General features: G+C 62.5%; 1 protein-coding gene across 1 annotated transcript in view; it reads left to right on the top strand.

Moving 5' to 3' along the window:
• Positions 1-12,337, top strand: part of MEGF6 (multiple EGF like domains 6) — an 82,291-nt gene that overhangs the window by 3,027 nt on the left and 66,927 nt on the right. Inside the window, exons 2-3 of the mRNA XM_066374863.1 lie at positions 2,822-2,956; positions 6,727-6,836. Of these exons, the coding sequence (XP_066230960.1) occupies positions 2,822-2,956; positions 6,727-6,836 (245 nt within the window). The remainder of the gene's footprint in view (positions 1-2,821; positions 2,957-6,726; positions 6,837-12,337) is intronic.

Here is a 12,337-nt window from a genome sequence, read left to right as displayed (position 1 = left end):
CTGCTGTCGCAGGGAGTCTACCAGGAGCCCCTCCAGCCTGACCCCCCATCCACCTCCTCCATCCCCCTAAATGGGAAAGCCGCTAACTTGTGCTTCTGAATGGCCAGGAATGTCTTGAAGTGGTTCCAGGCCTCCCTCTTCCCTTTAATGGGGTCAGGAACCTCCCAGGTCTGAGGTTCCCCATTTCAAGGACCTGCAGAGTGCAGCCCTCCTGCATGTGGGGGACACCGGTGGTCCCTGAACCCCTCGGAAGGCGTTCTGAGCACCAGATTTGAGTAGGTGCTTGCAGGGAGTGGGGACAGATGGGCAGGGGATGGGAGAGTGACCAGAGTGGATGCGTCGGAAGGGCTGCTGTGTGACCCTCGGTGTGGTCATCTCACTGACTAGCAGCTGTCCAGGTGGCTGAGATTTGAGAAAGGCTGAGAAGGAAGTTGGGCGGGGGCCCTTCAGAGGACAGCACCCAGCTCCCCCCTGGATTCCTGCCCTGCCCTATGGGGCATTTCTCCTCCCGCTGGCCTGGAGGCCAGACCACGCCGCAGCTCCTCCTGGAGCCCTCAGCCCCCCCGTGCTCTGTGCTGTCACCTCCCTGAGGCCCTGGCGTGGCATCCTGTGTGCTGAGCTGGGGTCAGTGTGAGGACATGGTGGTGACATCCCAGGTAGTGTGAGGCCTAGGGCCTGTGCCAGGTTCCAGACTCGGCCTCCCCTGAGGCACCCTGGGGACCTCACGCTCCTTTCAGAGGCTGCAAAGGACCAGTGAGTCCTCAGGCCGCCCTGCGGCTTCCGGGCCTGGGCTGTCCGTCCCGAAGCCCAGGCTCATAGCTGCCCTCCTCGGCGGCATCTCCATCCTCAGATGATGCCGGAGCCGCTCATGGGGGCCATCCCCAGCACAGGAGCCATTTCAGGGTCAGGGCTGGGCCTGCAGGCAGGAGGCTCAGAGGTCACTGGGTCTCAGTCTGCCCCCCCCCCCATCCTCCACCCCTCCCCTCTCACCGTTTCCTAAGGAGGCTGGGAGTCGCTGCTTGTCGCTAGGCAGAGGTGTGGGCACAAGAACTTGGAGCAAATATGAAGTAACACTTGCAGTGGTTCATCTGGGCTGATTTCAGTTTGCAGGTGGCACCTGGACCCGTTCCCTGTGTGGGGACCCCAGCGGTGACGGTAACACCAGCTGCCACCGCCAGTGGCTTCCGGGGCCTTTTCTGTGCTGGCTTGTTTCTCCCTCACGGCCGTCTGCGCAGCCACTGCTGTGCCCTCACCCTCCCGGTGGGGCCAGGGGTCAGTACTCCTGGGGATGGGTGCTGAGACCCAACCCCAGGCTTCTCGGCCATAGGGTCAGTGGCTCTCAAACACGCGAGTCCGTTGGACTGCCGCAGAGGACTCAGTTTCTGATTTGGGGGGTCTGGGTAGGGCCCAAGAATGTGCATTTCTGACCAGTTCCCGGAGGGGCTGCCGGGGTTGCCTGGGCTCAGGGCAGAGTGGCAGGGACTGCCCGGCATGGCGAACATGGGAGGACTCTTCTGTCCCTGGGGTGAAGCACATGGAGGGCCCGCTGCGTGGGACCCAGAGAGAGCCGCATCTGGATGCAGGCTGCCCGGGTGCACTGCAGGCCAGGGGTGAGGATCAGAGCCCGCCAAACGGCTCTGGCTTCTTTCTGCCCCTGCGATCCTGTTGGTCCTCCCACTGGCCAAACCCACCAGGAGGCAGAGAGCGAGGATATTTGTGCGTGCGTGTACTTGAGTGCATGCATGTGTGTCTGCTTGTGAATACATTAGTATTTGTGTGTGCATGTGTGTGTGGCTGGCATCTGGTCAGGGCGGCTGGACAGGGCGGGCCAGAGTCTCTGAGTGCTGATCCTGGGAGGACCAGGCGGCCAGCAGACCATCTGTGGGACCAGAGGGTGGTCAGGAGGCCAGATGGCTTTAGGTAAGGGAGATGTCATCTGGGTCATCTGGCAGAGTCAAGGACTCAGGTGGGAGCTGGGGAGGGGCCCCGCGCCTGGCTGCTTGGCCTGCAGTCAGGACGCAAGCTCATCCCAGGCTGAGCTCAGGGCTTGGCTGCATGCAGGAGGGGGTGTCTTCCCTCAGACGGAGGCCCCATGGAATCTGCTGGCTTTGCAAGCTTCATGAAGCAACGAAACCTTGCCTTCTCTACCCGAATCTGCCTCTGTGGGGACCATGCCCCTCCCTGAATCAGGGTGCCCTGGCTGGCCTGTCTCTGGGACCCACTCTCGTCACCCGTGGAGCAGGCAGGGGCCCACCTCTACGTCCTTCCTGAGCGGGCATGCTCATTGTCCAAACACTCGTGGGTGCAGGGAAGCCAGCCATTGCTTGCACGGGACGGCGGTCTCTGGCAGCTGGCTGCTCTCCTGCCCTGCATGAACTCACACTCAGCCACGCGTCCCAGCGTGACCCCTCTGGGGACATCGCTGAGGCCAGGATGGCTGGGCTAGAGGCTCTAGATCTAGGGTCAGAGTCAGATGTTCTCAAGGTTAGCATTGCCATTGTTTCTGCTGACACCAGCTCAAGGGGCCAGTGGTATCCGTGTTTTGCGGTCTTGGGAAGAACAGGGACATGTGGGTGGTGCAGCCCAGGCGTGGGGCATGCTCTCAGGTGGGACCCTGTGGTCATCTTTCTCTTCCCTCTGAGGCCCTCGAGTCTGAGCCTGCTGCAGGCCTGGCATGGGCATGGAGCTAGATGCCCTGTTCCGGGGCCTGGCCTCGGGTCTGGACCCCTCTGGAAGGCTGGATTCCCAAGGCTGGGTATGGAGAACTAGTGCCCGCTGGCTGTGGGTGTCCAGGGCGCTGACTGGCTATCCTCTGTCCCAGGCCCCACGTGTGTGCAGAGCAGGAGCTGACCCTGGTGGGCCGCCGCCAGCCCTGTGTGCAGGCCTTTAGCCGGACGGTGCCCGTGTGGAAGCCGGGCTGCGGGCGGCAGGCGTGGTGCGTCAGCCATGAGCGGAGGTACGTGGGTCCCGTGCGGGAGCAGGGGCTGCACTCACACCAAGAGCAGCACTGACCTCCCAGGAGCAGGGTGGCCGGGCCACCTGTACCCTGGCCCGAAGCCCCTCACCTGGCTGAGGTGAGGGTCTCTCACACCCCTCTGGGGGCGAGGCTGCCATGGAGGATATGACAGTGGCATGTTCCTGAGGTCTTTGTGGGTGGGTGGGGATGGGGACTTGGCAGAGAGGGGGAGGGGACCCTGCACGGGAGGGTTGCTGGCCACCAGGAGAGGGTGAAAAGCAGGGCACCCAGCCTGCCAGTTCCTGGCCGGAACCTGCGGCTGCCTGACCCCCGGGCCTCGTGCCCAAGCCCGTGTGAAACCTTTCATTGCTCAAGATTTTATTTCAAAATCAAATGTAGGGCGTGCCTTTGCATACCTCCCCTCTTCATACCCACGTCCTGGGATCTGCCCGATTGCAAAGCTGGGCAGGTGGGGGGCTCCCTGGGGCAACTCCCCGGTCTGGGAGCTGGCGGCTGCTCTGGGCACTGTGGGGGGAAGTCCTCAGGTGGGTGTGGTGCCCAGCTTCTCAGTGAGGTCCTGGGGTCGCCTGCAGGGTGTCATCCTGCCTAGGGGGGCGTGAAGCTGCTGGGTCTGTTCTGGGAGCTCCAGGCACTTACTTCAGCTTCTGTGGGGGAGAGGCGGGGAGGGTGCAGCTCATTTTCAGATAGAGGCAAGGAGGTGTGGTCAAGCTCAGACAGCAGTTCTCAGCCAGGGCGGGGAAGGGGGGGTTCCCGGGGGGATCCCTCCCTGGCAGTGTCTGGAGACAGTCTGTTGTGACAGGTGAGCTGGGAGAACAGACGGTTACAGCAGCTGGCAGGTGGAGGCAGGGGTGCGGGTGGACACACCACCACAGGGGTTAGGCCCTCACATGTCCCCGGAGCTGTACACTTTGCAGTGTGTCCTCCCAGACCCACCTCCACAAGCGTGCGGATGTGCTTGTATTTACAAACCGGGAATGAGGTCACATGCGCTGTGCATCTCCCACCCCTCACCATCCACCCGGGGTGGAGGGCGCTGGCAGCAGCCGAGAGCCCCGGGGCCTCAGGGCAGGAATGTGTGGTGGGTGCCTTGGTGATGGAGCCCCACTGTGGGTGGCTGTCATGATTTCTTCCTCACTGGTCTCCAGGCTGGCCCGGACAGGCGGGAGCGGCATGTCCAAAGAGGCTGCTTGCCTCGGCCTCCGGTGGCTGGCTGGCCGGGGAGCGGGTGTGGAAGATCCTCTGTCTGGGAGGCCCCGCTGCTGGGCTGTGCCCACAGGGCCACAGCGCCCTGGCCTGCTTCATGTTGGCGGGGAAGATGGGTCTTTGTTCCATGTTGGGGCTTCCTGAGAAGCTTCAGGAGGGGCCCGTATGCTAAGCATGGTCTTCTTTCGGTCCCTCTCAGCTCAGGGACACTGGGGCTGTCTCCTTGCCACATGGCAGTCCTCTCTCAGGGTTCCAAGGGAGCAGTTTGGTCCCTGGCCCGTGGGTGGGAGAGGGCATCTCCGTGGTTGGGCAGCTACCCGGTCAGCCTGGTCTGGGACGTAGCAGGGCTGCCCCACCCACAGCACCCCACGCCGGGTGAACGCGAGTTGTCTCACCACCTCTGTGCCCTTGGCGGTCAGGCGTCCTACAGGGTTTCCTCAAACCAGCACCAAACGTTTTTGGGGCCCAGCCTTGTCTCCCTTCCAGAGGGCTCCTGCTGTGTTTACGTGTTATGTCCCCTCCCCTCCCACGACTCCTGAGGCTAAGATCGCTGGTCCCACATGAGCCCCAGGGAGGGCTTCTGCTGCTGACTCGCCTGTTCATCCTTCAGGACCCCACAGGGGCTCCTGCTTCCTGGGAAGCCCTCTGGGATCCTGGCCCTCTCTTCACCCCATCAGCCCAGACCAGTGTCCAGCCCTCCTTCTCCATGTCACATCCAGTGTACGAGGAGTGTTATCCCGACAAACCCGCCAGCCAGCACAGGCCTCCCCAGACGAGGGGAGCTCCCCAGGCCGGGTAAAGGGCCCACACCCCTTGGTAGGGGTGATGTCCACTCTAAGGAAGGAAGGAAGGAGGGAAGAAGGAAGGAAGGAAAGAAGGAAGGAAGGTGGAAGGAAGGAAGGAAGGAAGGAAGGAAGGAAGGAAGGAAGGAAGGAGGAAGGAAGGAGGGAAGAAGGAAGGAAGGAAAGAAGGAAGGAAAGAAAGGAAGGAAGGAAGGAAGGAAGGAGGGAAGAAGGAAGGAAGGAAGGAAGGAAGGAAGGAAGGAAGGAAGGAAGGAAGGAAGGAAGGAAGGAAGGAAGGAAGGAAGGAAGGAAGGAAGGAAGGAAGGAAGGAAGGAAGGAGGAGAGACGGGCTGGAGAAAGGGATGCTTGGAGCACAGAGCCCTGGTGTGTGCGCTGCTGCCAGGCCCACCCCCAGATCCTGCTGCCCTGTGGCCTGGGTTCCCAGGCGGCTGCAGAAGGCGGAGGGCGGGGCACCAGCCTGGCAGCCATGCTTTGCTGCAACAGGGGCCCTGCAGTGACCTAGCTCCCTGGTGGTGACTGGAGCCCCTTTCAAGTGTCCTGTGTGAGTCGCAAGGGAGTGAGGCGTGCACCTTCGAGGGCCCCTGGGAACTGCAGGCTAACCGGCTCTCTCCAAGGGTCTCTGACTTTGGGAGGCCTAGGGGAGAGCAGCAGGTGGGCTTCCCGGAGACCACGAGGCCCTGCACGTATCCCCGGGAGAGGGATAAATATTTACAAGGGAAGGGCCCAAACACTGCGCTCTGCCAAACAGTGTCCCCACTGAGGCTGGCTCTCCACAGGCAAGTGGTTTCATGTCTTGCCAAGGCGGTGTTTGCAGAGCCCCTGACCGCCGCGTGCCGTGTGTGCACGCACCACGCTTCCTGGAAGCGGCGCTGATTGTGGGGCCCAGGGCCCCCAGGGTGGCCACCAGCTCCCATGGCTACCGAGGGCAGGCCCCAGCCAAGCACAGTGGAAGGTGTTTCGTTTCCTGGAGACAGATGGAAGTTAGGCTCTTGGTCACTCCCAGGGGCTCAAGGGCCCTTGACCCAGTGGCTGCTGGCAGGGCCTGGACCGCCGTCCCTGCAGACGGCAGTGGGGGCCGGAGGTGGGGGGTGCCCTGTGCCTGAAGGCTGCGGGGTGGCCCAGCCAGGCCCCTTCCTCTGGTTACTCCACCCTCGTCCTCCCTCCCTCTCTCCCGTTTCCTGGGCTGCTGCTTCTTTCTGGTCACCTGGTCTCCCTGGCTCAGCACCGCACTCCTTGGGTAGGGAGAGGGACCTCTCCGTATGGATGCTCCGGGACAGTCCTGCTGTCCAGCTCCTCTGGGCACTGGGGGGCTGAGAGTCTGGGGTCTAAACAGGCACCACCATGGCACAGCCTGCCCAGAAGAACTGGGCACCTCGGGCCCACAGGGTTCATTCTGGAAGCCATTCTTGCCCCTCAGCTGGGCACTTCGGGTCTGACCCTCCAGGACTGTCTCGGTGCAGACCTGATGCCCATCCTGACACCAGCTGGGAGCGGGGCTATCGTGGGGGAGGAGGGCGTGAAGTATGGTGTCCCGGAGCCGTGCAGGAGGCCTCTTGCCGGTTCCAGGACCATGTAGCCTGCCCCCAGCTGGCCGGCTCAGGACATAGACCTTCCCCCACCGCTGAGCCTCGACCGCTCAGCTATGAAATGGGGACCTTCGGCCTGGGGGATGGGTGAGGCAAGAGCCAAGCACGGCGGGTGAGATGCCGCCAGCCAGCACCTCCCTTCTCCCTTCCTCCCTAGAACCATCTACTACACCGGCTCCAGGCAGGTGTACTCCACGGAGGCCCGGACTGTGCTCAGGTGCTGCCCGGGCTGGAGCCAGCGGCCAGGCGACCAGGGCTGCCTCTCTGGTGAGTGTCCCTGACCCCCTGTGTGCCACCTGCAGACACCGAATCTGCCTCAGAAGAGACCATGTCTCATGGGGACCGTCTATCCCGTTGTTTCCTGGCAATGGTGTTGGGGCCAGGAGAGAGGGCTGGGCCCGCGGGGCCGTCTGCGGGCCCGGGGCCTGGCATCCTGGGGAGAGGGTCTCAGGCACCTCTGAGCCTGGTTCTGTCACGCCTGCCTGCCTGCCCTGCCATGCCCACACCCCTGCTCCCCGAGCCCACTCCCGCGTTGCCCCCAGAGAGGCCCGCTGGGCCCGCAGGAGAGCCATCCTGCCCTGCCTCCCACCGCTGTGCCTGGGCTTCTGCCCTGTCCTCTGCCGCTGGGAGCCGCTGCCTCCCTGAGCCAGTCCCGGCGGACGCAGCAGGGAGGGAGCTCCACGTCCAGGAGTCTGAGGCTGCAAGAGGCACGTCCAGGCTGGAATCGGGGAGTCTGGTCCTCGTGGGCAGGGCTGCCGGGAAGCCTCTGCTTCATGCAAGGATGGAGCTCATGGCTGTGGACGGGGCAGGCAGGGCGGACTGGGTCAGAGGCGTGGGCGTCCCTCCCCTGGAGAGGTCAGCCGGAGGTCTGGTGGCCCCTGAAGCAGCGACGCGGCATCCCGTGACGTGAGGAGCACCTGGGACTCTGGCCTCTCACGTCCAGGGCGTGAACCACGGGCGGGCTTTCTGTGACCAGGATGGGAACCAGATTCCCGGGGTCACGTCGCAGCCCGTCCTCGGGGCCCCTGGGTCCCTCCTCACCCAGAAAAGGTGGGGCTGTAGGTGACCGTATGTGAACTCCAGGGGAAAAGGGGAAAGGAGAGGACGTGGTGATGTTTTCTCAGGAGAGGAAACGGATAACCCCCTCCCGGAAGGGAGTGGAGGAGAGAAGAGAAGGAAGCGGCAGCTCGGGGGCCGCGGGCAGCAGGGACGGGCGGGGGACGGGCGGGGGACGGGTGGATGTCGGCCAGCAGCCTGCGGGTGGGGTGTCCCGCCCCGACAGCGCCTTCTCTCTGCACTGCTGATCTCAGTGCCCATGTGTGAAGACAAAGGGGTCTGTTGAGTGGGTGCAGGGCCAACATCAAAGCCAGGTCTCCGTTTCCGCTCTGCCGGGGGAAGGGGGGGCGGGCTCCTCAGGCCTGTGAAGGTGGCTCTATCGACCGTGACAGTCATGGGGACAGGGGAGGAAGTGAGGCCCGTCCACCCAGGAAGGGACATGGGCTCATGACATGTGCCGGGCTCCTGGGCTGGGGGCGGGGAGCTGGCTGCAGGCCCTGGCTTGTCCAGCAATGGTCCCATGATGACATCTGCTCTGTGACCCTGACGGGGTCCCTAAGGCCCTTGGTTTTACCCGGGTCTTGGCTTGGCCACCCCAGGGTTGGGCGGGAGGAGCAGCCAGGCTGGGGGGCTGTTAGACGCCGGGAGGCTGGGCTGGCCTCTTTCCACAGTGGAGAGAGGGGCGAGAGTGCTGGGCTTTCAGGAACTCCAAGGCCAAGGTTGGGATGGTCCACAGGGCCAGGGGCTCGGATCGTCTCTCTTACCAGTCTGGCTAAGCCTACGCTCTAGCCTGTGCTGCAGCTCCATTAGCCTCTGCAGGACAAGGTGGCTCTCTGCCCTGGCCAGCCAGCTGGAGTGGGGACGTGGCAGGTGGGGCCTGAACCCACCCGGGACGACAGAGCCCAAGAAGTTCCTCAGCACGAGGTGGGGGTCTCAGCTGGTCCCCTCCCCAGGGCAGCCTGGGCCCTGCAGAGGTGAAGGCGTTGGGCTGGGGGCAGGGCTGGGCTGGTGGGGAAATGGGGAGTGGTCTCAGTCATTGGGCCTGGCTTTGGGGGTTCAGGCTGTCGCATCTACCAGGAGACACCGGACGAGGTCCCCACAGACAGAGTCCTTGCTGGGACAGGATCTCCACAGGACAGGGTCACAACGTGTATCCGGAACGTGAAGCTCTGGCTTTCTTGGTTGTTTGTTTTGAAAAATTCTTTTTTTAGGGCAGGATTTACTTATTTATGTATTTGGCTTTTATCTGTTTGTTTCAGTGATCTAGGAAGAGCCCTGTTGTCTGGCCTCTCAGGGTGCTCATGTGTTCTCTGTGTCTGGGTTGTCAGCGTGTGAGGGGGAGGGGGAGGTACACAGAGTCCAGGGAGAGGGGGGCTGGGTCAGAGCTGGGATCTCGCCCCGGGTGGCGGGGATCTCGCCCCGGGTGGGGCACCACACGGAGTCCTCTCTGTGGTCGCTGCCGCACAGTTGTGGGTGCCGTGAGGAACATGCTTGCTGAAGGCCATGCAGCTATCCTGCGTGTGCTCCAAACTGCATGTCAGAAAGGGGTTGAGTGGAGGGGATGATTGGCCTGGCCAGGCGGTGGCGCAGTGGATGGAGTGTTGGCCTGGGATGCAGAGGACCTGGGTTCGAAATCCTGAGGTCATCAGCTTGAGCACGGGCTCATCTGGCTTGAGCGTAGGGTCACCAGCTTGAGCCCAAGGGTCACTGGGTTGAGCAAGGGGTCACTCATTCTGCTGGAGCCCCCAGTCAAGGCACATATGAAAAAGCAATCAATGAACAACTAAGGTGCCACAACAACAAGTTGATGCTTCTCATCTCTCTCCCTTCCTGCCTGTCTGTTACTCTCTCACTAAAAAGAAAAAACAAAACAAAACAGAGAGGATGAATGGTCACGTGGCTGTTCACTGGGCTTCTTCACTCTGTCTGTCAGAGGAAATTACATCGTGTAAGGTTCCCTAGGCACAGGCTGGGATGGGCACATTCTGCTCCTCACTGTCCGCTGTCACTGCAGGGCAAGCTCCCGGAGACCAGCCGGGTCCTGCCTACCGGCTTGTGAACACGCCGCACGCACGCACGCAGGCTGGGGACGAGGAGCGACTCCGTTCACACCCTCAGCTCTGAAGTTGTGGATGGAAGTTGTGATGATGACCCTCACCCCCAACGTGGGGTTCAATTCAAGAGTCAAGAAAGCAAGTGACGCTGTGAAGACGTGGTCAGTCTGGCTCTTGCCCCCGCGAGGAAGCACAGACCTCTCGGGCTCTCGCTGCGGCTGGTTGGGAAAGACGTCCAGTGAAATGGTGCCCTGAGGGACCACTGAGTCAAGGTCACCCGTTCTGGCTCAGGAGGAACCTACTCACTGTCATCACGAGGATGACCGATGCCAAGAGCCAGTACCACGGCGCCTCCCTCTGATTTTCGTCACTCAGCAGGAGGAAGGGGGAGACATCGCTGTGGTGTGGGTGTCCCCCGTAGCCACTGGGGGACGAGCTTTAGACTCCGAGTGGAGCAGGACACCCCGGGTGGCAGGTGAAGCCGCCTGATGCATTCAAGAGTGCCTTTCTGACTCTTCCCTTTGCCTCCCGAGGACTGAGGCAGGGTGGGGGTGGGGGTGGCTGCTTGATTGGCATGCAGGTCCGTAGGGAGCCTCTCCTCCCGGTTTCAGGGCTCTGCCCCGCTCTGCACCTCCAGGGCCGTTCACACGCACATGTACATGAGTGGCGTCCGAAGGCGCCCAGGACACCTTGACTCCTCGACCGAAGTGGGCCGATGGCCGATGCTTCCGTTGTCCCGAGGGCAGTAGCTCATGCTCACTCTGTGTTTGTTGATTCATTTGTTCACGCATTCATCCATCTGTTCTGTGTTTGCTCTTGTGCCACTGAGCACAGGGGGTTCCAAGGGACCCGGCAGGGTGGTGCTGACCTGTGACCTAACCGTGGGGAGCTAGCAGATGCTGAGGCTGTGACAGGGGGCCCAGGGCCAGCTGGGGCATCTGTGTAAGGATGGATGGAGTGGCCAGCTGGCGGGGCCGGAGTGTTTGAGGAGCAGGCTGGAGCCCGAGCAGGGGGAAGGGTAGGTGGGAGCAGAGGGGAGCGATCGGTGCTGGCCACTGGCTGGGGTGGCCAGGGAGGGTGTACAGCACACGGGCCTTTGTCAAGCCACCCCTCTGCTGGGCGTGGGCTTCTTGCCATGAGCCAGCCCTCCGCCCCCTCCTCTCCGGGCTCAAATTCCTTCCATGCTCCGAGTGAGCAGGTGAGGGAGCCCCCTCCGCTGGGAAGCCCTGCCTCCGGGGGCCAGGGGAGAGTGTGGGGTGGCTGCCTTTGGTCCCCACCAGGCTGCGTGCCTGTGGGCGTCAGGGCTGCAGACTGGTAGGGTCCTTGGTGCTCCTGCGTGTTGTGGACAGGACAGTGATGCAGGCAGGTGAAGGCCCCCACATGGGGACGGTGCTGCCTTCCCGCAGAGCGACCCCCAGCTCTGCCTCCCTCCAGCTCTGCCTCCACCCTCCCCCTTTCTCACCCACTGCTTCCCCTTCCATCACCCCTTCAGCTCATCTAGAACCTTCTCTCTCTGTCCCAGTCCAGGCTCTCTGTGGCCAGGAGACACTGCGTGGTGGTCATGCCGGGGCAGGGTAGGGGTGGCCCATGCAGCGCTGACACCCGCTGCCCCCATTCGTCCCAGTCCACCAGCCAGAGCAAAACTTCCGCACTTGGATGTCACCGGAGGTCGCAGGTGTGTGTGAGACTGTGGCAGGGGCCCGGTGGCATTTGTGTGGGAGCGCGGAGAAGGCATAGTGCCAGGGTAGAGAATAGCAGGAAACTTCTCATGTTGTCAGGATCCTTCCACTTAGCGGCATTGTGACCCGGAGGTGACCGAGAGAGCGTGCTGCCTGGGCGGGCAGCGGTACCCGATAGTCAGGGCTTCGCTGACCTGGGTCTGTGTGGCCGGCCCAGGGCAGGGGCAGTGGGGCTCGGGCCCTTTTCTGTTGGGGTTCACATTGTTCCTGCTCAGCTCTGCGGAGCTCTGAATTCCACATCCAAGCCAGCTGGGTGACGGATTTTGCCTGGACCCTCCTGAGGTTGCAGCCACAGTTGTCCTGGGTCCTGGCCACCTCTCATCAGAGAATGAGGTGCCTGGCCTGGAGCAGCTCCACCCCCCAGGGCCCCACCCCCCCGCACACAGACCCTGAGATGGACACAACTGGGAAGAGTGTGTTCTAACTCTCCCATGTGGGTGGGCTCGGTCCATCTACAGAGGCCACAGGGTGGGGAGGCCGGCCCGAGGCGATGCCAGCAGCCTGCCCCGTAGACTGTGAAGAGCTCTGGGAGAGGGCGTCTGTAGCCTGGGAAGTTCTGCCTACGGCACAGCTGAGCAGGCTCTGTGTTGCGGGACTTCTCAGAGCCTTTAATGTCCTAATGTGCCCTGCGGATTCCTGAGACAGACTGTGTCGTGTGCTTTTCCAAACCAATCCTTTCTTTAAGAATAAAGAAAGAAAAAGTAACAACAAAATCGGAAGAATAAGAGTGTTGCTCAGGCACACACTGAGAACGACGGTGACCCGTCGTACAAACGTTCAAGGAGGCCTCACGGGTGCCTGCGGGTGCCGACGGGAGCCCGGTGCCGTGCTCAGGCACGGGAGGGTGGCAGTGAGCAGATACCGGTACCAGCTGTGTCTCATGGGACTTACATTCTACAGTAGGGGTAGGGAGGGGCGG

Source organism: Saccopteryx leptura, chromosome 3 (genome assembly GCF_036850995.1).
Source record: "Saccopteryx leptura isolate mSacLep1 chromosome 3, mSacLep1_pri_phased_curated, whole genome shotgun sequence".
NCBI classification, from domain to species: domain Eukaryota; kingdom Metazoa; phylum Chordata; class Mammalia; order Chiroptera; family Emballonuridae; genus Saccopteryx; species Saccopteryx leptura.
This window is presented reverse-complemented; position numbering and strand designations above follow the sequence as displayed.